The sequence below is a fragment of the Poecile atricapillus genome, chromosome 2, assembly GCF_030490865.1.
Source record: "Poecile atricapillus isolate bPoeAtr1 chromosome 2, bPoeAtr1.hap1, whole genome shotgun sequence".
Lineage (NCBI taxonomy): Eukaryota > Metazoa > Chordata > Aves > Passeriformes > Paridae > Poecile > Poecile atricapillus.
In genome coordinates, this window is record NC_081250.1 from 3,332,288 (window position 1) to 3,359,818 (window position 27,531).

The window sequence follows — 27,531 nt, forward strand, 5'->3', positions numbered from 1 at the left end:
ATGAACGCTGCTGTCCCAGCTCCCTGCCCTGCGGGAGCAGCCGGGAGCCCGGCGGTGAATCCTTATCCCGGGGGATGCTGCAGAGCCCTTTCCCCTCTCCTCCCACCCTGCGGGGGATGCCGGGGGTCTCCGCTCGCTTCGGGGCTCTCGGGGCGGGCCCTGGGCAGGTGGGGGCGGGCAGAGCTCGGCTTTTGGCAGCATCACAGCAGGCAGAGGCAGCGGCAGGAGCCGGAGGTGCTGCGGAGGATGCGAACTTTGAGCTGGCTGCTGCTGCCGCTGGTGAGTGAGTGAGTGCCCGCGGGGGTGGGGGGACAGCACATCTGGCTCCCGGCCACAGCTGGATGGCTCCGCTGCTGCCCCACTGCAGCTGGGGTGGGGGAAAGTCCGCAGAAGCTGGGTAACTTTTCTCCTGAACAGGGAGCGGGCAGAAAGACAGAAAAACAAGGAAAGGATTACGAAGAAAATTATGAGACAGAGATGTTAGAGGGAAGGAAAAAAAAAATATATATCCCTGAGTTAATGTGTTGACCTAACCCCTTTAGTTAAAATTTTGTGACCTCAGGATGCTGTTAATAAATGTCTTTTCATTTCTATTCACTAAAATTGCAGTTTGCAGAGGACAGAAGAGAATCCCTAAATCAGAATGGCTGTAGCAGACAGAAAGGGACAGGTCACTGTCCCAGCTGTCCTGAGAAAGGCGACTTTGCAGGGCAAGGAGGGTAACTAGGAAGGAGTAGTTCCTCCTGAAGGATGGGGGACATTTACCTCTCTGGGAGGGCACGGATGGTTTCGGTGCTGAAGGTTTCTGAGCAGGAGCATGAACTGTAATGCCACTGGAAATGCCTGAGGGCAGCAGCTGAGGCTTCCCACAGGGAAGATGGATGAGCACAGGGACACAATCCAGGCAGGGCTGTCCCTCCCTGATCTCCACGCTCCACCACTGGCATTGCCTGGGATGCTTAACAAAAATTGGTGTAAATCCAAGGACGGTAATTTCCCTTCCTTGCCCTCAATCCTCAGCCTCAGGGGAGTGTTTAGAACCCTTCCTCTGGGTGTGATTGCCAGTTAACTCAAACTTTACTCATTTCACAGAGAAATGTTCAGCGTGGGCTGGGATTAAGGAGGGAGAGAGTCACCGTCCCAGGAAACATTCCATTTTGTCCTGAGAAAGCCAGGTGGAGTGGGCGCTTCTCTAGGGCCTGCTTTCCTCTGCAGATAGCTGTGAGAGCTTAAACTACAGACTGATCCTGACCTTTCATTTAGAAATACTGAGAGGTGGGATGTAAATTTTCACACCTGCATAACCTCTGGATCTTTACACAGATCTCTGTATTCACACAGATTTTTGTACAAGGGATACCTTGTGGGTCCTTGCTATGAAAACCTCGCCAGCGTAGCTATTATCATGTGCAATACCATTCTTTCATGCAAAAGGGTTAGACTGCTGCAGGTAAAGTGATTTTGGCATCTGGGCCAGCCTTTTTACACCTAATAGAGGCACAACTCATTCTTGCAGCTGTCAGCAGAGTGGAGCCGAGCCGAAGTGATGGATCGTGCACATCTGCCATAGATCATTTTAATATTGCAGCATATTGCAGCAGGCTGTGCCCATCATAAAAGAAATTCTATAAGCTGTGTGATCTACACAGCTTTTGGCCTCAAAATATGAACATCAGCTCCATGTCTGGTGAGAGGCAGCACTCTGAATGTCAATCTAGGTCTCTTTGCATATTCAGTTAAAGAGTCAGGGAAGGTCTGAGACCCTTAGGATGTACTGAGGAAATAATCCATTCCTATTTCAAAGGATCATGAGAACAGAGAAATAATTCCTGTATGGATTCTGCAGATAAGTCATTAATCAGATATGAAAATAAACCAGAGGGCTAATCCTGAAAACTTCCTCTGTGGAACTGGGTACAGTTACCTCCTGTCAGCTCCACGGGGATGTTGCAGGATATATTTTGTGCCTTGCAGAATAGAGTCCTCGACACTAAAAAAATCACCATTCACTGGTAAGTGACAAGGAACAGAGAGCAGTGGAGGTTGAAATGCCTAAAAATGACTTTTCCCGTCTTGAAGAGTTCAGTGTCTCAGGAAGCAGAGGACAAGGAGCAGAAAAGACTCTGCCTTCACTGCTCTTCCTGCTGTGCTAAACTGCTTTCGTCTTCAAACACTGACATTTCCCATTTCTGGGAAGGGCTTTAGTCTGATCTCATGAATGGAGGTGAGACTGCAAGCACAGGTGGGTCACCACTGAGCTGTACATTCCCTTCAGCAAAGTATTTCTTGTGCTAATGGACACATGGAGCCAAGGCCATGGCAAGGTGCTGAGCTCCCAGTAAAATTCATGTTTAATTTGTGCTCCTTCCACCAGCCTGGTCCCTGCAAACCTTCAGTTCCTCTCCATGGGGAGCTGGATGTGTGGAATAATCTGGTTTTAGGTGTTTTTTTTTAGCCTGGAGGGAGTTAATGGGGTGAGACAGGCTCCTGTACAGGCAGTCACTGTCCTCATGCAGGTGTCTGAGCAAAGCAGGAGTCCTTCCCTGGAACTGCTTGTCTGCTTTCACTGATCATTAAGGGATGCTTGATGGGGGAATTTAGATTAATCATCTACAATTAACTGTCTAAAATTAGGAATCTGTTCTAAAGCTACTCATTGAGCCTCCTTCAGTATTACTGGGAAGAGATAGAAACACTCCAAGAATACAGATCAATTAAACAAGCTTGCTGTAGGACTTTGATTTCCAGGTTTCAGGACTTTGGGATTAGATGACATGAAACTCACCTGCAGGCAAAAAAGTGATACAGAAAAGGAGAAATTTCTCTTTAATTTACAGGAATACTTGCAATAGTAGAAAATGGGGATTCTCAGTTATTAGTGTTCTGTTATTCTTCAAGCATTAGTAATAATTAAATGCTCTACCCAATTTAGCAGAGCACTGATAAATTAATTTTCTCAAGGTAATACTAATTACCCAGCATTCGTAAACAAAATAAATTAGTATGGCTGTGCTGTCTCGTAAAGAATACCTATGAGTGGATAAATATAATGATATACACAGATAAATATGTATAGCAAGTGCTGTTCTCTATAAGGTCGTGCAGTTAAACACAGTCATATAAATACAGTCCAATCCACAGAGGAGCATTCAAGCATTGCTTCAATGTCTTGAAAACAATATTGGAAATATGTTCCTCTAAATGACTGTGAGGCAATCAGTGTCTCAGCTTCCCTTCTTCCATAGGTAATCGAGTTAGAGAGAGAAAACAAACACAGAAAATATCCTCTAGGTAGTCATTTTCAGCCAAAAAGACTCCTGAAATAATCTATTTAACTGACTGAAGAGAAAGATTGGAAATGAGGCTTTAGCTTTGGGCTTGGAAGCTTCTGGGACCAGGATGGTGTCAGAGCTGGAAGCCGAGGGCAGGACTTTGTGTGAGAGCTGAATCCACGGCTGGGGACTGGATTCTGTCTCTGCCGGGGTGACCTGGTGCTTTTCAGAGCCCACAGTGGTAAACATGGCTTGGGGATGGTGGAAAAAACCTAAATGGATGCACTTGAGCTTGTAAGAGTTGAGTTGACTTCTTTTTACTGCACAAGAAATCTTTATTTTTTATAGTTTTTTGTTTTCTGACAGCACACAGCGCTACACATACGGCGTTATAAATATCCCAGAATTATTTACAGGCCAGGGCTTGGACAGTAAGGATTTTATTGCAGTGACTGGGAATGTTGCTATGAAATGGACAGCAGCTCATGGAGCTCGGGGTGGGCCCCAGATCCCTCCAAAGCAAATTGGAAATTGGAAAAATGTGAAAAAGCAAAATGTGAAAATTGCCTTCAGTGTCCTGCGCTCCCCAGTCTCAAAGATTTTGAATTAGCACTTGTTTTTTTGAGCAGGAGCTAAGCAGATGGAAGGTTTAGATTAAATACATTTAACAGACTGGGAAGTTTGTGAAAAAGACTGAGGTTTTCTTTGTCTGTTGTTCAACCTGTCTTCAACTTTTTTTTTTTTTTTCCATGAATCTTCCTCCATCTTAAAAGCCTTTCCTGCCCATCAAAATTTCACTGAAAAAATGTGTGTATTGCAAAGCATAGCCTGATTCTCCTGCCTGATGTCTTTGGCAATCCTGGCCAAAGGATTTTTTTTTCAGGACTAACTGAACACTTCATTCCACACTTAAAAAATGGGGATGCAGGAGTTGTCCTTGCTGTGTTTTTCTGTATTCTAAAATACCAGGTGAGTTTTAATCCTCCAAGGTGGGAGTCCATGTGTGACATGAAAGGCAGACAACCTTGTGTGAGGGAGAAATAAAATATTCAGGCATCAGGGTCATATCAGAAGAACTGGGGAAGCACAGACAGCGGGAATTGGGAGCACAGGATTAATTTCTGGGATGGGATCTGAGTGAATGCAAGCTGAGGAGACAGAGGCAGAAAGAACAGTGATAAATATTCTCAGTCAATGATTTATGTACACAAAACCTATTTGTGAGGCTTTAGGATTGCAGGGCATCGGAAGCTGAAACAGATCACTGGAAAGAGCCTTCAAGTTCTTGAAGCCTTCTCATCTTGTCAATGAATTCAGCCAATTCTTCGAGCTTTGATTAATTTTCAAAAAAGGCTGAGTGTTACTGCTGGCTCTTTGATCCCGTAGAATTGCTTTTTCAAAGGTGAATAATATATTCAGTGCCCAGCTTTGAAGCACTTCCCTAATTTTCAGAGAGCACAGAAAATGTCCCTACTTTTCCCCAAGTGTGCTAATGGACTTCTTAATGAGTGAAGATCTTTCTTTTTTGTGACATCTAAATTACAGTTTTTCTACCCCCACTGCAGCTTAGGGGCAGCATTTTTGAATGGACTCTCAGGAAAGATTGCTTTTAATTAAATTGCACTAAGTGTGGCATGAGGACGTTGCTAGAACTGCTCCTCCCAGTGCTTCCTAAATCTCCTGTTGTCCAACATAAGTACATCAAAGCCCAAAGTGCCTTTACTTTGATTATTCTGTGCAGGTTTGGGGAAATGAATAAATGATCATGGAACAGAGGAAATAGAAAACAATGTTATACTACTCTCAGTGAATAGGCCACTTAAGGTTTTGGCACAATAACCTTACGAGATGTGAAGAAAATGAAGTCTTAAAGTAAATGCAAGCCCCACATTTGTCTCTCTAACCTGTCTCAGGATTTTAGCATTCTCATGGTTGTCATAGGTAATTTTTTAGTGGTCAGTGTGGTCCAGGCAAGATTGTTATTGTGGTAAGGACTCAGAGTCAAAACACCCCTGTGAATTTTGACTCAGATTGGTCAGTAACATTCAATCCAGTTAAAAAAACCCCTTTGTGTTATGATACACAGGAATGCAAAGCTCAATTCCTGGAGGACTGCCCACAGCACTTCCTGAAATCTCTAAGTTTTATGTGTAAATTTGGAATGAAAGCACCCCACTGTGATTTCCAGTGCGAGTCAGGCCAGGTTACTGCTGAGATACTGGGAAATATTGATCCAAGGAACAACATTTTAAATCAGCTTCTTCCACCTCTGGCTGTGTCAGGGGATGCTGTGCCAGATTGGACATGTCTGCTCCGATGGCTCTGCAAATTTGGTTCCTAAATTTTCCTTTTTTTATGGTGAGCAGGAGCTACTCTTTTCCTCCTAAAGCCACCTTTTCAGCAGATGCCTCCCAAATTGCCGTAATATGTCCCTGCACCAAATGCAGAGCTCCTGATTTCTAGAAAGCCCCATCACCCAACCCTTGTAGGCAGATTAGAGCAAAAACTTTTCACTCAAGGCACTGTGAAGCTAATAACAGAAAATAACCCATAGACAACAAATCCCAAGTAATGCTCTGCCCACAAGGCTTTTCTTTAACTATGCAATGGTTTAATGTCTTTCTTTTTCTTAAAGCCTGAGGAAAACCAACAAATTGAAGCATCATCACTACTCTCAGTTTCTTGTATATGTGTCATTTTTTCTTTATTTTTTTTCTGTCAAACAACGGCATTACTTTCAGTGAGGCTGCATGATTACAGATTAATAACACCAGCCTTGTTTTTGTTTCTTAATGGAAAGTCTGTGGGTTACATCTGAAACAGGGCTTGGTGTTGATTTTCAAACCCTGAAGTGTCAGTGATATTTAATCTCTGCACTGGCCTATCATAAAAATTCTGGGCTTGAGCACATCCAGAGGAGGCAACGAGGCTGGTGAGGGGCTGGGAACACAAACCCTGTGAGGAACCACTGAGGGAGCTGGGGGTGTTTATCCTGGAGAAAAGGAGACTCAGGGGTGAGCTGATCACTCTCCACAGCTCCCTGAAAGGTGGCTGTGGGCAGGTGGGGTCGGTCTCTTTCTCCAGGCAGCACTGACAGAATGAGAGGTCACAGCCTCAAGCTGTGCCAAGGGAAATACAGGTTGGAGCTTAGGAAAAAGGAAAGAATAATAAAGTACTGGAATGTTCTGCCTGGGGAGGTGGTGGAGTCACCATCCCTGGATGTGTTTAACAAAAGACTGAATGTGGCACCCGGTGCCATGGTCTGATTGAGGTGTTGGGGCTGGGTTGGACTCGATGATCTTGGAGGTCTCTCCCAACCCAGTGATTCTCTGATTCTGTGAATTCCTGTGGTTGTAGCCCTGCCATCGCCAAATCCAGTTAAACCCAGAAGGAAACAAACTTTGAGCCAATGGTTCATTGCTCTGAGTGTCACTGGGATTGACTGCAGTACCACTGTGGGTACCAAAGCATCCCAGAATGGGTTGGGTTGGGATGGATCTTAGAGATCAACCAGTTCCACTGGATTCCTGACATCTCCCACTATCCCAGGCTGCTCCAACCCACATCCAGCCTGGCCTTGGACACTTCCAGGGATCCAGGGGCAGCCACAGCTTCTGTGGGAACCTGTGCCAGCACCTCCCCAACCTCGGTATCACTACCAGTGGATAAGGATTTCCAAAAGAAACCATAAAATCATGTTTTATGATGATTTATCCCCGTTTTCAGAGGCAGGAGGCAGGAGGCAGGACTACATTGTCATTTTAAGAATTAAGCCTTCTGATCTTGTTTTTATAATTTCTAGCCACTTTCTCAGGAAAATAACTATAAACATAGATATTTATGCACTTCATTAAAGAAATGTTTTTTGATGGACGTTTCTCATGACCACTGTGGTTGGAGAGGTCATAACCTACCTATCCAATCCCTGGTCATTGTAGAGAATCTATAAATATTGAAAGGACAGAATAAACCGCTCTCTTTTTTCTGTCACACGCATTGAGCTGTGTCTGTGTGAATCATTTGGTGTCCAGCAGTGACACTGCATGTTTTAGCAATTCCTCTGTTGTGTGTAAAGCCAAGCTGTGCCACCTCCCCACGTGTATGAGCTTCCCCAGCCGTGTAAACGAAGAACCTCTCCATTTTTCCAGCAGCTCTGATGAGTGATGGTGAGATTGAGGCTCTGGTTCAGCAGGTGAGCATTTTCCAGAGGAGAGAAGACAGGAGATGCAGCCTACCTTGAGCAGGAGTCTGGCACCCTCACTCAGTGTCCCTCATTCCACCTGGGAACTCTCTCAGGCTGACTTTTGGAGAAAAGATAACTCTTCCTCCTCGGAATATTTTCCAGAACTAATCCTATGTGTTTCCACCATTCCCAGCACTTCTGGCATGAGGTGGGAGTTAATTTAACCCACTTCTCCTCAGTGCTCTTTTACTAAAACATTTCAAATGTTGTGGTTTGTTTTCAGTTCGGGTTTTGAGTGGCTGTTGCTTTCAGGCCTTTCAGCAGAGGACTCAGTGTAGATGGTACAGCATCATCTCAAATTTTCATGACTCTTCAACATCAAGCCTAAGAATATTCCAAATGCAACACTATTCCCAATATTCCAAAACCAACAGTAACAGCATCCAGGAATTCCAGAAAACAGAGGGATGGCTTTTTCCAGCTGTCCAGCTGGATCCACCTTTATGAACTGAAATAGTGAGAGATTTATGGAGCAATTATTTTGTTTGTTCTCCTCAGAGAATTCATTTGTTGTATGAGCAAACTGCAGAGTGAAATGTCTGTTTAAATGTAAAGTGATGAGCAGGGATCCTATTAACACCTAAAAATTTTCATTTCAGAATTGAGTTACTAGAGTTGAAGAGCAAAAAGTATTATTTTAGGAGTCACTCATGCTGATTTATAAAATGTATTTTGAATTACCCACCGGAGTAATATAATGCATGAAAAAGCACCATCTCTTAACTTTCTTTTCAAACAGCGCCCCTAATCCTCTTTCTGTTCTAATATTAGCATGGATGAACCATCTCTGGGGCCTCATAATTAAAACAAGTCTGTCTATGCTACTTTAAAACCCAAATGTAGGCAGAATTTTTAAAGGTTTTTAAAGACTAAGTCATGCTCTAATTTTTGCCCCTTTGCAGATACTATTGCTGAGAGGGAATAGCCTGCATAACTTCCTGTAACATTTCTGTGGAGGTTAAAAGAATCCTGGTTTCTCTGCTCACTGAAAACATTTTGAAGGCCAATAAATCAGTTTTTTTGAGGTTGAAAAGGCAATATAGAAGTGATGGTTACATCTTACTTTTCAAAGTCATTAGAGGTTAAAACAGCCTGGAGTCTTCCTCAAAAACATGTTAGAAAGTCTTCAATCCATCATTTTCCATTAAAATCCCTGGTAACTGAGCCCCTGGCTTTGTCTTGAATGGGATAGGTTAGAAAGAAGCAAGCAACAAAACAGAAAAAGGAGAATTTCTATCTCATATTAGACTTTCTATGTCTTGAAGAACCCAAAAGAGGCCTTTGGTCCAGTATCCAGTTCTCTGAATACAGTTCAGTGGCTTTCTTTACTCAGTTTAATTCAGTTTCCTAAAGAGGGGCGTGTAGAAGCATTTGAGACATCAAATAATGCATTTGAGACATCAAATAATGCGTTTGAGACATCAAATAATGCGTTTGAGACATCAAATAATACGTTTGAGACATCAAATAATGCATTTGAGACATCAAATAATGCATTTGAGACATCAAATAATGCATTTTAGACTTCTGCATGGGGCTGACCAAATGAATGCAGGTCTACACAAGAGGGCTGAGATGCCTTCCAACATCCCAAACAGCGCCAACCATTCCTGGGGGACTGAAATTCATCCTGGAAATTCCCAAGGACTGCAGAAGAAGCTGAGATAGCAAATCAAGTGTAGACACTGACATGCAGTTTCTTTCTCAGAACTGATTTGCCTCTGCAGAGGAAGCCATTCTGGGGCTGTGTGGGTTATTAGAACATCTTCACAATCACAGGAGTTATGATACAGGAGTACAGGGGACATGAAACTTGCTGGAGTGGCAGATGGAGGTCAAGCAAAATACGTGGCAATAAATGGGACTAAATTTCTGTAGCTAAAAGAATGAATTTAGACCTTGTTCAACAGTTGCTGTCTAGAAATCCATTTAGCTGTTTAAATGTACCTTAATCTGTGAGATGAAAAAGTTCCTTCAATTTCCCAATTTAATCCCCAAATCATTAACTTTTTATCATTTCTTCAGCTGTTAAAAAGGAAGCAGCTCCCTGGTCTAAGGTGTTTGCACCTCAGATAACACATTCATAGAATTTTTCAATCATTCAGATTAAACTATGGCCAAGACTATAATTCTTTAAGTAAATTTATTTGATTTTAGTTGGTTTATGGAGAATAAATATTTCTGTGGTCAGGCTGTGTTTAAGTTTGGAGAACTTGATGTGAATAATCCCACAGCTGGTGGATTCATTCAATTTTCACCAGCTGGTAAATATGTGAAAATCCAAAAACTCTGAACGTCATTTAAGTTTTGTGCAAAATATAACTGCAAAGGAGATAAAAATGCCCAGATTGCAGAAGAGATGCTGCATGAGCTGATTATTATAGTACACTAAAAAATCAGTATGAAATGTGCACAAATTAATAATTATTTGGGATCACAGGCTCCTCCTGCCATTTATACGTTCTATTTGTAAAAATCCCCCAACTTTAGCTGGAGTTTTCACATTCACAGACCTCAAGATATAAACCACAAGGTACAAACTGGCTTTTTTCATTCTGATAATCACAGAAGTCCTTGGGGTCTTTTTTTTGTCTTTCTCTTGCCAAGGTTACAGGAATCCATCCAGAATGCAAAATATTCCAGCAGGTGGTCAAAGAGGAGGCTCTCTGCTTGGAACACAACGAATCTGCCTCACCTGACCTGAAAGGTAAAGGTCCTGATGGGCATTCCCTGCCTTGGAATGTCTCCCATTCCTGAAGTGTTTGGTGTGTTCTTTATTTACATCCAGAACTCCAAAGAAAATCCCACAGAAGGCACAGAAGATCCCACTGAAGTTGTATCATGTTGGGAATCCTTCCAGTCTGGTGAAAATATTCTTTGGGGAAAGAAATTATTTGGGGAAAAAAATATTCTTTTGGGGAAAAAAAATTAAAGAAAGACCCAAATTCTTCAAAATAATACATTTTTACAATTTTAGACATTATTTGTTTGCTTGTAAAGATTTATTGTGGTGGTGTCCAGAAGTCTATCACATGCTCAGATGTAAATTTAGAAAACTAAAATGAACATATAACAGAGCCTGTAAAATATATCCAGAATGCTGTATAAGATGTTCCCTCCTGGGATTTGGAATTGTGGAAACATGCTTAGAAATAACTCAACATGGAATTTCAAAATGTTCAGACTCTTTCAAAAATTCAGTCGTATTTTATTCTGGTCAGCTTTGCTTAGAAAAATTTATATCCGCCTCAGTGAGATTTTTCACTTCCATGAATTTTAAGATGTTTGTTTTCTGCAAAGGAATTATGAGACAAAGATACCTCATGCATTTGGTTGGGAGAGAATTATTGGAACCACTTGGAAGTCTGCCTTTAGCAGCCTGATCAAAATCAGAGTCTAACCCCAAAATATTTCCTTTGTCTTTCATATTATTCTTCAGAATTTCCAATCACTCCCATGTTTCATATTCCTCTTTTAATTTTGGTGTAATTTCTCACACACACTTTATTAAATTCCAAAATACCCCTTGGTCACGTTTTGCACTTGGAACACACAGTAACCCACTGCAAAATTTCTGATATAAATTAGGCATTTTCAAAAATTATTTGTTACCTGAATTACAGGATGTCATTTCAGGCATCTTCCTCTTCAACACAAAAGTAATTGCATGGTTTTACAATCCTGTTTGCAGGAAAAGAAATAAAAATCCCTGAGACTTCCTGAGAAATAAAAATTCCTGAGAGTTAAATATTTAAAAAATCTTCAACCGTGTCCACTCTGAGCTTCTCAAAGCTCCCCTTTCCACCTTTTATTTTCCAGATTAGGAAAGACTTTAATGAAAGTCTCTTCTGGTACTTGCAGCCTTTCTCAATATACCTTGAAATTAAATATTAGAGCTGGAAAAACAATTTATCCCAAATATTTTATCTGGAGGATAAAACTACACTAGGATAGGTAGAAGTCCATTGCTTGTGTTTCACTTTTCAGGAATTTAGTGAGATAAATGAAGCATCACAGTTTGTAGAGTTAAACCTCAGCAGCCACAGAGAATCTGTCCTGGAATCAGTCTGTGTGGCAGAGTTTTTAATCTAACATAGTTGCACATTATTCTCGTACAGAGCAGTGTCCAATGGGTGCCACCAGCAGAACCCAGAGTGAAATTCCTCTAATTTAGGAGCAGATGTGTAAAATAGGTCAAATTAATCAAATCCTAACTCCACTTTTTTGGTTTTTTTGTTTTTTTTTTTTTGTTTTTGTTTTTGGTTTTGGTTTTTTTTTGTTTTGTTTTTGGTTTTTTTGTTTTTGTTTTTGTTTTTGTTTTCCTGCACCATCTAAAAATTCCTGGATTCAGTGTCTAAAAATTCCTGGATTGCTGAGCAAGACTTAAAAAATCTGTGGTGTCACCATCCATAGATACAGCTCCTGCTGCAGTGTCTTTATGGAGTCCTGGGTGACTTGGACACCACCAATCTCTTGAAAACCTTGACATGAAAAATTCCCTTTCAGCCCCTGCACTCAGCACTTTCTTTGATATAAACTGTAGAAGTCACTGGAAATAAATCATCTCCAAGACTTAAGACATCCATGTTCTGTTCCTACACAAGGCCACACAATTATAATTTTTAATTCCACATTGCCAAATAAAATAGATTTTTAGACCCAGCTCCTCAGATCTGCCAAGCCTTTCTAAGAAGGACCACTTCAGCTGCTAAGTGTGATGTGGAGGCCACTGCATCTCTAAGTGGGACTGATATTACCTGGCTTCATTAATTTGACAATTAGCAGCTGAGTTTAGGCTGGAAGCATCAGTGAGAGCCAGGTATTTGCAGGGTGTGATTCATCCTGTCCTCAGGAAGAAGCCACCAGTATTTGGGATGAATCAGCTCTGGAAGTCTCTTGTCTCTTTCTGTTGTTCACAAAGGGAACAGAGCTGAGATTAGCTGACGTGTTTGAGGCATTTAAAATTACAGCTAATGAATGAGGGGCTCTATTTTCCCTGGAAAATTTGCTATACCAGGAATTCCATCCTCCCGAGGGTGATGTGAGGATAACTCTGTGGGAGATTCTCAGGACTATCCTTTTGAAAGCCAGAGTAACTCTGCTCAGCTCCAGGCAAGCATTGCTGCCACATTTCAACTTGACAACTTTACATTTGCCTCATCATCCATCGCAGAGGCAGCAGAAAAGAATCATGGAAGAAAAATAACACCTCCCAACCCAACCCTCTGCTTTATACCCCCTTATGAGTACCTAGAGATTCGTTTTGGTTAGAGCATGATGCTTTTTTTTTTATTATTGTTTCAGGCACATTTACATGCTGGCAAGTTTTCTGTGCTGCCCCCACGCCCATTTGCCAACAGCTTGAAGTCTCGGTGTGATGCAGCAGTGACAAAGCCGTGACTCACTGAAACCTCTGAAAACCCTTTTTTAGGGGACTCAGAGCCAGAAACACACCTTGTGTCATCAGCCAGCAGCCTCTGCTTTAGGGAACCTCATGAATTCCAACCATTACTCCCCGTGATGGTCAATTTTTATAATGCTGAGATGTCCCCCTAGCTCGGGATGAATTTAATCCCTTTGGAAATCCATCACAAAAATGCCACTGATTGCCTAAGACTGGGGCTTCAGCCCTTATTTCCTTTAAGCCAGGTGAAATTGGTAGATTTTTAAACATGAAATAAAGAGGTTAAGGCTGAGTTTTAAGTCTGATGTATTTCAGTTAGGCTCTGTAATGAGGAATCTCAAGTAATGAAAAAAGAGTAATGAGAAATCTCAAGTGCTAATCATTATTCAATACTTTTATTTCGGTGGCTTTTTGTTTTGACAATGGAAAAGAGCTCCAATTGATTTGACTTTTGGATTGTGTCTGCTTGAATTTCAGGTACATTCTCTCATGAGATAAGGAGGGGAAGGTCCAGCTGGAATACCAAGTGTGGGCAAGGATACATTCAAGGAGAAAAGGAAAACACTCCTTCATTTGCAGAGCTGCACATCCTGCTGTGGCTCCTCTGGCATGTCAATGAGTGGGAAAGCCACAGACAATCTCATTATGGAAGATCAAATGTGTGATGTTCTCTGTGATTTTCTTCATTTTGAGTCACTTTTTTTTTTTTTTTCTTTTCAGGATGTGCCAGAGATTGGGATGGTTTAACCTGCTGGCCCAGAGCCACTTTTGGGGAAGTGGTTAAAGTTCCCTGCCCACGATTTTTTGAAGAATTTACCAGTACCCACGGCAAGTTTTTTTTCCTATTCTTATCCTGTTTTTTTGGGTTTTTTTATTATTTTTAATGAATTCCAGTAGTTGAGGATTCCTTCATATTTTCCTGATTTACAATGCTCTAATGTCAGTCAGCATTCAGTAATTATCCAGATACACATCTCGGCTTGGGGTCAATATTGACACTTTTATGGTTTGTATTGTGCTCTGCTGAATTGTTTAATCCCTTTGGTGATCTAAATACAATGGACAAGCAAATTTACAAAGGAATATGTGATAGAATCGCTGATTTATAAAACTGTAGATTAATTAATATTAGAAAGAACCTCCTGAGGTCATCCAGTCCAATCCTCCAGTCAGAGCAGGACCAAGATCAAAACTTGTATGGAGCTTCCAGTCTGGAAAAAATGGCTCAGGGCTTTGCCTAAAATCCCCAAATATGTTATAAAATTATAATTTGATTTCCTCTGTGGAAGGAATGAATTTTCAGAGTTTATTTCCCATATGAAATGCACAAGTCCCTCTGCATCTTGAAATGACTGGGAACATGTCCCTTGATTTTTTAATGGATAGATATATAGAATATTGTCATTCCTACAGCTAATCTCACTGAACATGACTAAACCTGTAAGTCCCTAACTTAGGACTCAAAGGGGTAATAAGAAATTGTTGCTACTCATTAAAACTTAACACCAGCACCAGCACCCCTAATTAACTTTCTGCTGTGTTTTCCCATTGAAGGTTTCCTTCAGAGGAACTGCTCACAGGAGGAACATTGGTCAGAGCCTTTCCCACCATACACCATTGCCTGTGGGTTTGATGAAGGTTCCAGTAAAGGACCTGAGGATCAGGTGGGGGTTTGATTTCCTGCTCCTGAACATCTCCAGAGCACCCTCTCCTGAGTAGCTGGGTGCTCCACACATCTGAGTCCTGTCAGGAGCCAGTGATTACCCATTTTCAGCGCTAAACTCAAAACTTTTAGGTATATTTAGAAGTTATTTAATGAATCAGGCTTAACATAAATCAAGGGAGCAGCAGTCAGCACTTTCCTCTTCATCCAAATGTCTCCTCTTGGTGTTAAACTCATGCTGAGTTCACCTATCCAAACTAACAAAGACTTTGGTTCTCTGGCAGAGGTGATGTAAATCCTCATCTTGCACACATCTCCCAGGAAGCCCTACCCACCAGTCCTCGGGGATTTCTTCAGGGAAAGTTCCTTTGGATCCCTCCTATTTGTATTGTTTTCCAGATTTTCTTTCAGTCATAGAAAAACATTTCTTGGTGGTCAACACACACCCTTAGGAGGGAACTCATTGAATATTTCCACACTCCATCTCAGGTGTTCAGTGGAGCAGAAAGTGAATATTTTACCTGTCTGAAAATCATCATTCATGCTCAATTAAGCTTCAGAATTTCTTTCACATCCACATCTTGATACGATTTAAATTTCCACATTCCTCCTCATCGTACTGGAGTTCACATCTGGAGCTCAATGACCTTCTATAAATAAGAATAATTGTACTTTGCACTTTGGAGAAAGATAAATGCTTTAAAAGCTTAAATGAATGCTTAGAAAACTTAAATAACTGCTTAAAAATTTTCTAGAAAGATGCTGGGAATAATCTGAACAGCTCAGAAGGTTCATAAAAGGACCAGGTGTATTCTGGAGCACAGTCCTCCAGCCCCCATGGGTTTCTCCCACAGTGCTAAACTCACTCTCCAGGTGGCTTTCTCCAAGCAGTCCCTGGATTATGCTAAACCAGGCATAATTTCTGGCTGGTCTAGGCTAAAATCAAGCAAGGATTATTTATATTTATATTTCAGCATGACAGCATATTTCTGCACAGAGCTGCTGTCTGTGCTCTGGATGGGGTTAGTTTGTTATTCCAGTCAAACCCACAAAGTTTGACTACAAAAGGAAGATAAGATCAGCAATCTCTGCTGCACTGCACACAGAGGGAAGTGAGTAAAAATCCCAGTTGTGTCCTAGGAGAACCACTTGTTTTGTATTTCGTATCTGCAGTGAGCACTTAGGGTGTCTCTTATATTGACTTGTTTCTTAATCCATCCTACAAAAACAGATAAAATTAATTGAAGCACTTTAGTATGAAATTAAATAACCTATTTACTAATTTTCATCTGTGTTTTGAAAATACTGTATGAAGGATCAGGAGTATTTCAGGAACAGCAGGATGATTCCTATCGTGTCAGGGTTGCAAGATCTCTTTATGAATCTACTTAAAATTGCTAATTTGTTCTCCAACCTAGAATTTCAGCCTTTTGGATAAACAGATTCATGATCAATTAGAGAACAAAGTGTCCACTGGGTTTATGAGGAAATTTGCCTGGGTTCAGAGAATTTAGTTTCTTGGGATTTTAAATAATGAGGTGATCTTGTAGTGAATCAGAATAAAATTTGCATCGTTAAAGCTAAGCAAACAAGCTTTATTTTCCTTAGGACACAGGATTAGGGTTTCTTAGGATATAGGTCTTAATTGAAACAAGTGAATTATAAAGAATTTACAGTGCTACAATATACAGCAAGGAATGAACTGTTTGTCCAGAGAATTAAGGACTGTGAGGTGATTTTCTTGGATTTAGCTTACCTCCACAACATGATGTAACTCTTTACCAGTGTTTCAGCTTCCCCACCTGCAAGATGAGAGTTTTACTTCTCTTTCAGCTGTAGCTGTTTATGAAAATCAATATTTATTGTATCTAGCCCAGGTCTAAAATAACAGATTCACAAATCTCCCACCAGAACGTTTCAGTGCTCCAGAGTTTTTATGTACTGACATGAGAAAAGGTGGTTATGTATCAAAGTTAATATTTTCCTTTTGAACATGCTCAGAGGGGGTCAGATGAGCCTGTGGGCTGTGAATCTTCTCTCCTGTGCAGGGTTGAGTAGGACTCAAAGGAAAGCTCTCGTTAGTGGAGGTGGAGGGAAAATCCTGAAGCAGATCTCGAGCATGAAAAACAGCCCAGAGACGGTGAGGGAAATGTGTCCCAGGGGAATGAGCACCCCAGGATGCATCCAGCACAACCCCCTGCATTGGGCTGTGTCTCTTTTTCCCACAGAAATCCTATTATTCTGCATTTTGGCGTATCTACACCGCTGGCTATGCAGCATCCGTGACGTCTCTCATTACAGCTCTAATTGTCTTTGCTGCCTTCAGGTAAACATAAATGGGCTTTTTCTCAGGATGCCTTTCTCTCAGATCCTCTGTGGTTTTGTTTTGTGGGGATTTCTAATGGTTATTTTCTAATCATTCTAAGACATAACAGCTTTGATGGTGATGGGTCCTCCCCCACTCATGCTGTGGTGTTTCCCTGCAGATGTTAAAACAATCAAGCTGGGCAGTCTCTCTTAGAATCTCCTTACTGGCATCAAACAGTGGAAATGCCCTAACTTTAGATAATTTTGAACATTTTTTAATCATTCCTACAGTGCCTGGCAGGACAGACTCTGCATAAACACTTCCCCATACCCCAGAACCAGAGTTTCCTAAATTGTGAGTTCCCTCTGTGAAAGGCCATTGTTTCCATAACTGAGAGCTATAAAAAGGGATTTAATGAAAGTTAAATGGCTCATTTGATGATGTTGGTTATTAGGAAGTGGGTCTGGGCTTTGGCTGGGGCAAACTCCCCTGTCTGGAGTGGGTTGGCAGTCTCAAAGCTCACGGACCTTACAGAGGAACGCGAGGCTGATGTGCCCAAACCTCGGGGGAGATTCCTTCAGCTCAAGGCAAAATGTGCACAGGGCAGCCTAGGGAAAGGGAATCATGGAAACATTGAGCTGGAAAAGTCGTTTAAGATCAAGCCCAACCATTAATCCAGCCCTGCCAAGCCCATCATTAACCCAGGAGCCTGAACACCACAGCTACGTGTGTTTTCAATACCCACAGAGATAGGGACTCAACCACTTCCCTGGGCAGCCTGTGCCAGTACTTGACAACCCTTTCAAGAAAGATATTTTCCCTAATATCCAATGTAAACCTCCTCTGGCACAAGAGCCCAGCTCCATCGTGCTGTCCCCTCCTGGCAGGGAGTTGTGCAGAGCCCGAAATTCCTCCTGAGCCTCCTTTGCTCCAGCCTGAGCCCCTTTCCAGCTCCCTCAGCTGCTCCTCATCAGATTAACACATACATTAATTAATTCAGTTTAGGACAACTCCTCTGGTAGCCATCCCATAATATGTGCCTGACACCAGTTCAATCCTTTCTTTGACCTGATGCAAACCTGTTCAACAAAAGAGTTACTAAAAATAATTAAGAGGTATTATCACAATCCAGCCCAAGAGTCCCACAGTTGCTCTCTGGCATCACCTTTAAACGTGTGGTGATCCAAGGACAATTATCCTGGAATTTTTATTAGCTGAAAAAGGCAACAACTTCTCTGCTCCCTCCTGTCTCGCTGCCTCTCAGATAGTGACAGCTCATTTATTGCTTTGCAAGGTGTCTGCACTCTCCTGTGTTCCTGGTTGACTTTTGAAGAGACCATGAGGAACTTCCCTCAAAGAACAATTTTTTTTCTCTTTCCTTGCCAGAAAATTCCACTGCACACGGAATTACATCCACATGCACCTGTTTGTCTCCTTTATCTTGAGAGCAGTGGCTGTTTTCACCAAAGATGCTGTTTTGTTTGCAGATGAAACTATGGACCACTGCCTCATGTCAACGGTACTGAGCTTCCCCTCTCTCTCACCCTTGACTGAACATTTCATTCTGTACCTAAAGGAACAGGGAGATCTTTTCATCCTATTTCTCCTACTGCTAAAACAGAAAACTTTAAACAAATAGTATTTATGTAAACCCAAAGACCAAGTGCTAAGGCTGCACTCAGCTTTGATATTTAGGTCTGTTGACTCTAACGAAGCTCTAACTACTCCTACCACTAAATAATTTAATCTGTGAGAATTAAACCCCAATATTTCCCTTTAAAAAATCTGAAATAAAGTCAATTTAAATTACGAAACCTACAGAAATTTTGTTATTTCTTCATTGTAGTGTAACATTGAATTTTTCCTACATTTCTGTAGAAACCAACCATAATGAGAGTAGGTCTAAAAGGCTTTTCTCCCTCTGCACTTCCAGGTTGCTTGTAAGGCTGCTGTGGCCTTCTTCCAATTCAGTATTTTAGCCAATTTCTTCTGGCTTCTCATCGAAGGGATCTACCTGCAGACCCTGCTGCTGCTGACCTTTGTTTCCAACAAGAAGTTTGTGTGGTGGTTCATATTTACTGGCTGGGGTTAGTGCTCCCTTCCTCTTCGTGCTGTTCAGTGTTTCTGGTTAATTCAGGACTGGATAAAATCTTTTTTTGATAAAGATAAAATCTGTGTTTTGAGGCAAAAGGAGCCTGCTGGAGGTGTCACTTTTCTGAGGAGAGTTGCTCGTTCATCCAGTGCTGCTACATCAAAGCCACATCATTTTTATATTTTATATTTTAGTTATTTGCAGCATGGTGGTGAATAATCCAGGCCTCAAGAGGATGAGTGATATGGCTGGATAATACCCTAGGAATATGTATAACTCCTTCACTGACTAAAGAAGTTTGGGTGACTAAATTGCCTTTTGTTTTTAGCAAGTGGAATTTGACAGATTAATCTTAAATCATGTGAGTCCAGGCCTAGGAATCAAACAATTCTATTTTTATTTTCAGAGATCTGGCTTTAAGGAATCTTTTGAGGTTATACAGCAATTGAAGTTATCTCTGATGTTCAGAATAGGAATGTGAAATAAATAGGATTCCTTTCACTGCTCAGAATTGTTTATTGTGACTCCCAGATATTCCCATGTCTCACCTTGGCTGGTCTAAAATGCAGGCACCCAAACTGAGTAGTTACAATGACATTTTTTGACTTAGAAGTGAAATCCAAATTATCCTGAATAAATATTAATATATCCTTCACCTTCAGATTTTTAGACTTTATTTAATGTAATTAAATTTTTTTTGGAGCTGTTCCAAACAGGATTGTCTGAAAGTAGACTCTCAACCCTTGATTAATCATGGCCAACTTGAGATAAGAAAGCAAACAACTCAATTAATAATGTGGTAATCCTCATCTCCTTCTGCAGTCAATGGAAGGTGAGAGACACCTCAGGGGTAGCTCACATCTTAGGGGATGTGGAGGAAAATATTTCTTTTCATTAATTAAAAAGCCAGCTTGAACTTAACATGGGCCCAGCTTAAAGGACTTGAGCAAAGGGCTAAAATTTGGAAGGACGAATTCTGGGCCCTTCCCACAGCTCTCAAATGATACTAAGAAAGAAATTACCTATATTTCTATAGAATAATCTGTGAAAATGTCACCTGCTTCGCATTAGAGTCCCTTTTGTGGCCGGTTTGAAAGTCACTTTGTCTTTGGAAATTCAGTTCCACAGGAGGAGAGAAAAAGCAATTTCTGCTTTATAGGCCTTAAAAAAACCCCAGGGAAAATGTAGAAGGGTAGAAGGATAAGCAGTGGGAAAGTCAGGCTAGAAATTATTGGATCCTGGATTCAGTTAAATTTTCATGGAATTCTTATCAACTGATTGGTCTGGGGTGCTTAGTAGAGTCTTTAGGACAAAAATGAACTATTCCAGCTGCTGTACAAAGGGTGTTTGTACAAAGAGCCCCAGCTAAATAAATGCTTACTCCAGCTTTACAAGTGCTTGTAATTCCTATCCAAAACTTCAAGTAATTCTTAGCATTTATTTCTGAAACCGGAATTTCACACCGTCCCCTATTCTCCTTTTCCATGATTTCATCCTCCTGCCCTTTTATTCCTTTTTCCCTTTCCCTGAACTTAAATTTCTTCAACTTAATTTCCCTGAAATTAAATTCTTTCATAAAGTTATTGAAAATTGTCTGGGCTATAATTTGACCTTTAATCCAAACCTGCTGTGCTGTGAACCTGTTGGAATAAAGATTCCATGGGACATGATATTCCAGCCAATTCTTGTGTTCCTGTTGATTTGCTCAGGAGCTCCCACTGCTGTGATGTTTGCTTGGGTCCTGACACGAATCCATCAACAGAACACTGGGTAAGTCACAGCTGGGATAAGGAAGACAAGGACATCCTATTTTTTATGGTGTTCTGTTTTTCTGAGGGAAAAAAAATGTATAGGAAAAAAAAAATAAAAAGGAAAAACCCCTCATGTTCCAAAGTTGTGCCTCTAATTTTCACAACTTCTATATAAGTGAGAAAATAGCCTTGTAACTTGTGATTTTTCTGTCCATACACTGGGAAATAAAACCTGGAAATATCATATTTATTATTGAAATTTCATTTAAATTCCCTAATGCCCAGTCCTAGAAATAACTGTATTTCAAGAAAATTGCTGTTTCTGTATAAAGTCAACCATAAATTACTAACCCTAATCTCTTCAAATAAGAACTTCCCAAACAACCAACGTTGTCTTAAGTAGTTTCTTCTTTTGTTTCAGTTATTTTGTTTTAATTTTATCTGTATCTTTTAACATGAGCTCCAGATAGAATGATTGTTTACTGTAAGCTGTCCTGAAGACTTTCAGATCTTTTCACATCAGCTGGAAAAGATAATATTTTATACCCACCTGCTCAGAACTCAGGAGAGCTGAATAAAAAGTTGAGTTGAGAGTGGTAAGAAGAGCAGGAAAGAAGCCTGATAATACAAATTTTTATATTTTTATTTTTACTTTGCTTTTGTTCTTCAATCTGGGATTCTTGCTGGTAAAATTCTCTTTAGATTAGACTACATGGAAACCAGGGACAATTAGACAGTGATTTAAAACTTGGTGTCCAGCACTTTCCTTTCCTGTGGCAGAAGTGTTTTTGTGTGTTATGGGAAGCTCCCATGGGACAGATTAAAATCTGGTTTTGTTTGTTGTTTCAGCTGTTGGGATGATGATGAAAATGGAGTGGTGTTATGGATCATCAAAGGCCCCATCCTGCTGACTGTATTAGTAAGGTTTTTCATTTTCCCTCGAGTTTCTGCATATAGATAATTTTATCTAGTGTGCTTTTAAAACGAGTTCTTATGATTCTTAACTTCAGACAAAAAAAAAATCTCCCTTATCCACAAATTTATACCCCCTGAATTTAGGCAGGGAGAGGTCTGGTTTTTAGGTCTTGTCTGGTATAATCCCCGTCATAAACAATGATGAGAACAGGGGAGACTTTTTTTTAGATAATTTAAAATCTAAATTTAAAATCTAAATTTAAAATCTAAATTTAAAGTTCTGACCAGAAGTACAAGGCATTAATATCAGACATAAAATGATATTAGAATGTGTAGGTCTACAATAATTCAACATTTTATATACAACTATATCTTGGTGGAAAAGATAATTATTATTTCTAAAGCTATCGATCTGAGCTGAGAACAGCTCAGTTTATAGAAGAGTTGGTTTATAGCAGCGCAGTTCCTAAAAGTGGGGATTTGTAGTTATTTGTATCAACTGAAGGCATGTCCTGGCTTGTAGTAAATTTATAGACTTTGTCTTGTCTTTACAGATTAACTTTATTATATTCATTAATGTGATCAGGATTCTAGTCCATAAATTGAAATCCCAAGAGGGAGGAGGGAGCCATTCAAGCCACTTTGTGTAAGTATTTCTGGGTCTCTTAGGACTGACCTGTTCTAACTCTGCAAGAAATTATTTATGGGTAGGAGAACAGAATGTTTTACTCCTAACAGAAAGAGAAGAAATGGCAATTTGAACTTTCTTTTTCATCCCAAATATCACATCTTGCTTTTCTTCAGGGGAAGAAGTGTGGGCTGGATGTTTTGGGGACAGAGAGCAAAGCAAAATATAAAGTATGGAACTTCAGAAGCTTGAAAGTGTGAACACTAAATGTCAGGTGATTAATCCATCTCACTCCCAGTCCTTTCCACATAAATGACCACGCAGAGAAAGATGCAGATAATTTTGTTTAAATTCTTTGCTGTAACAGGATACAATCAGCAGCCAAACCTAGTCCTGGCTGGTTACAAACCCCTTCACAACCACTGGGGATCCCAGAAGTGCAGTCACAAGACCTTTCCATATCTTCTCTGGATGCAGTTGTCTCCATTTGGAGCTCTCTGAATTAAAAAATGTTCCAACACGTAATTGCTGTCACTCATTCCATGTTTCTAACAGTGCATTGCTCTTTAATTCTTGCTTTTCCAGGAGACTTGCAAAATCCACGTTACTTCTGATCCCCCTCTTTGGGGTGCACTACATCGTATTTGCGTTTTTCCCGGAGAGCACTGGTCTGGAAGCTCGGCTTTATATCGAGCTGGGCCTGGGCTCATTTCAGGTAAGATGGACAAAGTGTTTAACAGGTTGAGATGTTTGGTCTGTGACACCACCCTTCAGGCTGGTTATTACAGCAGGATTTATGGGCGTGTCCAAATTCAACACACACGTCCCATCTCACTCCTTCACGAGCTCGTCTGTTGCTTGCCCCCTTCTTATTTGAAATCTCTGAGTCAGATTTCATATGAATAATCACCAAAAATAAATAGAATATCTACTTTAATGGAATAACAATGGCAGAAATCCATGAAGAGCAGCCTGTGGATTAAGGTGAACTGTTTGAAAATGATTTCACGTGTAATTGACGATAAGAGGGGTGGTGAATAAAAGCACATAACAACCTGCTCTGACCTTACCCTTAGGAGTAGTGAACCATGCAAATATCTCATTGTTTACTTTGCTGTTCCACTACTCAGAACAGCAGCATGGATTTGAGAGGGTCAGAGCCTGTGTGTGGTACATTTTGTACTGAACAGTTGAGATCTTTTCCCTTCCCCTTTCCCCTGTACCCCACCACAACTTGTCCACACTGATCTGCGTTGCAAATTATTTGTCTTCCATGCTTGCCTTATCTGAGGGAGAATTTGTTTGTTGGATACAATGAAGAACAAATTAATCCTTGTTGTCTCTGTACAAGGGCAATAATAAACATAAAATGTCACCAGTTCATTGAGCAATTTAATTCTATTATGAGAACTCAATAAGTAGTGTCACATCACCTGAACTCCAGTAGAAAACTGGGAAATATGTATTCCTTTTTGTCTTACACAAACTGTGAATGAAACCTTATGTCTGTTATTGATTCTAGATTTTAAATCCATGTTTTTTCTCTCCCTACATTCCCTGTCCTAGGGTTTTGTTGTTGCTCTCCTATATTGCTTCTCAAATGCAGAGGTGAGTAGCAAGCACATGAGATTATCAAAACCTTCAAAGCTCACAGTCCCCCCTCGTTTTTTAATTTCTTTTCCTGTTTTCAGAACAGATCTGTCTTTGATCTGCTCCTGAAACCATGACATCCCCATACCTTTTATGTCCCTTGGTAGCTTTGTTGACTTTATTTGTATTCATACAGTTCTGACAGGAGGACACAAAATAAACTTTGAAGCAATGACCCTTCAAGAATGGTTGCTGATTTTCCTGTCAGGGGACTTTTCTCCTGGTTTCTGTTTGATAGCTATGATGATGATGGCTCAATGGAAAGCTTGTAGAGCTCCTCGCTTTCTCTAGGTTTATTTTAGCCTGGTGATTTTCTTCATTTCCCCTTTCCTTTTTTTTCCCCTTTTCCATTTCCTTTTTCCTTTCTTCTTTCCTCTTTCTTTTTCCCCTTTTCTCTTGATCTCATTTCCCCATTCCCTTTCCTCTTTCTCCCTTTCTTCTTTCCCCTTCCCTTTCCCCTTTCCCTTTCCCAAGTCTGCTCAATCAACCAGGACTTTTGTTCAAACACTTTTTCCTAGTTTTATAACATTGGTAGAATTTGGGTAAACTCCCTGCAGTAGAATGTAGTGAGCCTATCATTTAAAAATCTCATTAAATTTGCTGGCACTTTCCCCCAGAAGCACAGAAAAAGTCAAAACTGATGAGAAAATGTAAAACTGCATCTCATCCTCAGGAAAGTGAGGGGATTAGTTAAGATTTACACTCTAATTGTGCCTCAGTCTCTGCAGTGGTTTAAACTTGGACAATTCTCATAGAACATGGAATTATTAACGTTGAAAAAACCCTCCAAGACCATCAAGTCCCAGCTGTGCCCAATGCTCACCTTGTCCCAGAGCACTGAGTGCTACCTCCAGACCTTCCCTGGACACCTCCAGGGATGGGGACTCCAAACCCCCTGGGCAGTTCCAATTCCTGAGCTCCCTTTCCATGGGGAAATTCCTGCTGCTGCCCACCCTGAGCCTCCCCTGGCCCAGCCTGAGGCCGTTCCCTCTCCTCCTGTCCCTGTTCCCTGGCAGCAGAGCCCCATCCCCCGGCTGTCCCCTTCTGTCAGGGACTTGTGCAGAGCCAGAAATTCCCCCTGAGCTTCCTTTGCTCCAGCCTGAGCCCCTTTCCCAGCTCCCTCAGCTGCTCCTCCTCTTAAACCTAATTTACTCTCCAGACCCCTCACCAGTTCCATTTCCCCACACTCCAGCACCTCACAGGAATGGCTGAATGGAGGTGCAATTGTCCATCCAATCCATGGATGAATAATTCCTAAAATATTTCTTTTACTTAGGAAAACAATTTATAATGGTCATTCTGAGAGAGTCCCTTCAAGATTTTGCTGTAAATACAGCAAGCTCTGCTTCCAACCTGCCTTCTGTACCACAGACTCCTTGCCAGAAGCCTTTTAATTGCTTCAACAGCCTTTTAATAGCTTGCATATTGCACCTCACAACACAGAAATCCAGTAGGTGTTAAAACAGGACAGGCAGAGCCTGATCTCTGGCCCCAGGATGAAGCTGGGTTGGTTTTTGTCCAGGTTTCTTAAGGATAACTGCTGCTGGGGCAGCCTGGCCGCTCATTGCCACTTGGCACTGCAGCTCTCGTGGCTCCCTGCAATCATAAAAACTAATTATTATTTTCTGTGTGTGTGTGTTGCTGCGGTTTTGAGTATCTGTGACAATGTGAGAGACTGTGCTGCTGCCAGGCAAGGTGTTAAGAGTATGGATGAATCTGAGGAGTGCTGGAGGGCCTTGGGTTTGCTGGGATCGAGCTGGAACACTGGATTGGTGGAGGAAACCTCTCTTTATTTATTCAGTTCTTGGAAGATCCAGAGACTCATCCATGAAGTTGTACTCAGGCTTTGTCTGTGTGGTTAACAGGGAAAATTAAGGCAGAATAGGGGCCACCAAAATGATAAATATTGCCCATGAGCTGCCCTGATGTCCAGGTGTGCTTCTGCTTGCCATCCTCTGAATTTCTGAAATTAAATCTGTATCTTTTCAAAAGGAATAAGGACAGAGTTCGAGTTCTTCTAAAAATGTGTTAAGGCTTTGTCGTGGTTTTAAAGCAGTAACTAAAAAAATTACTTATTTCTTGCTGTGAGATATGGATTAGAACAAGAGCAAAACAGGCTTAAAACTTAAAAGGAATAAACAAAGTTTATTAACAAAACTACAAGAATAAGAACACTAAAATAAACTTTTAGAAAACTCTTTTATCTCCCACTACCCACCATTTTTTTGTTCACATGATAACATAGAGACAAAAAACTTTGGAACTTTGGTGTTTGAAACAGTTTCAATTCTTGCTAGAGTCTTTTCATCAGCCTTTGTAGAGAAACAGAAGTCTTCTTCTGCTAATCTATGGAGTTTCTCATGAGAAAACTATTTTTGTTATAGTTTTCTATTTCTCTGATGCCAGCTGCCCAGAAATCCTGGCATCAGATTTTCTCCTCCCATTTCACATCACTCTGAGGTGTCACCCCAGGACAGGCTTAATCCTGACTTACACAGGCTAAGTACTCAGGCAGAATTTTTGGCATATTTTACCCCCATTGTTCATCGAGTCTCAATTTTCTCTTTGTTTGTAACTTCCTGTAGGTTCAAACTGAGCTGAAGAAACAACTGTGCAAGTGGCAGCACCAGGAGTACCTGACCTTCACCCACAAGCACGGGGCTTTGTCCAGAGAAACCAGCCCCGTCAACTACGTCACCCAGCTATCCCTGCTGGACAAAATCAGCCCCAAAAGGAGAAGCTCTGTGCCCCAGGATGGTGTCACCACTGTCTGAGGGGTCCCAGCAGGACCAGCTGCTGTCCCAATGCAATGTCCCACCCGAGGTGGCCACCTGGATCCTTGGTGGCTTTCCAAAGGGGCCTCCTGCAAATTTCTTATCCTGAACAGCAGCTGCTTTCCTCTCCTGGTACAGATCTGCATCACAACGCTGGTTCTCTCTCTCCTGAAGCATTAAACACCTTTGTTTTGTTGTGAAAAGACAGACTTTGAGTTAAAGTGAATCAACAGGTCACCAACAATAAAAACAACCCTTCATTAGCTCCTTCCAGGCCCAGCATGTTTGTCATATCTTTGTTAGCATTTCCCAAAATTTCCCGTTTCCAAGACCATAATTCCTAACCATCATTTGAAAGGGTTATTTGCTGGCCAAGCTTTGCCATAATGATTTCTGGTGTTTTACTGCTTATTTTGAGATGTCTTGAGACAATCTAATGGAAATGAAGCACAGAAACCTGTCAAACACCCATAGAACAGCAATCTGCTTAAAAGGAAATTCAAAGCGTCTTCGGCAACACAAACAAGTCACACAAAACACCTGCTTGATTATTTTTATTTTCTTCTAAGCCTGTTGAACAGAGATTAAATTAGGCCAGAGGACCCCAAACCCTTTCTTGTCCAAAGGAAAACATGGAGCAGCGGAATATTAGGCAGATGATGTGTGAAGGAATAAATCAGAGCAAACCCAATGCCAGGTGCCAGCTGGGCTACCCTGTGCTCAGAATGACTTACAGACCTAATCTTGGTGCCCAGCTGTTGTTTTTTGGTGGGACAGATGTTCAGAACCTCCAAGATCAGCAAATGAAACACCCCATTAAAGGGGATTTTG

The 27,531-nt window shown here is 41.1% G+C and overlaps 1 protein-coding gene across 1 annotated transcript; it reads left to right on the top strand.

Moving 5' to 3' along the window:
* LOC131576778 (vasoactive intestinal polypeptide receptor 1-like) lies at positions 1–26,700 on the top strand. The gene is made up of 13 exons (XM_058833816.1): positions 1–279; positions 10,123–10,222; positions 13,640–13,747; positions 14,474–14,583; positions 16,811–16,908; positions 18,277–18,409; positions 18,824–18,977; positions 20,692–20,752; positions 21,583–21,652; positions 22,203–22,294; positions 22,862–22,991; positions 23,843–23,884; positions 26,512–26,700. The coding sequence occupies exons 1-13, from the start codon at positions 1–3 to the stop codon at positions 26,698–26,700; spliced, it is 1,566 nt and encodes a 521-aa protein (XP_058689799.1).
* Positions 26,701–27,531: the final 831 nt, after the last annotated feature.

Coding starts and splice junctions, on each gene's coding strand:
- LOC131576778 (XM_058833816.1), top strand. CDS start 1: ATGAACGCTGCTGTCCCAGCTCCCTGCCCTGCGGGAGCAGCCGGGAGC. Junction 280..10,122: donor GCTGGCTGCTGCTGCCGCTG/GTGAGTGAGTGA, acceptor TCTCTTGCCAAG/GTTACAGGAATCCATCCAGA. Junction 21,653..22,202: donor CCATCCTGCTGACTGTATTA/GTAAGGTTTTTC, acceptor TTGTCTTTACAG/ATTAACTTTATTATATTCAT.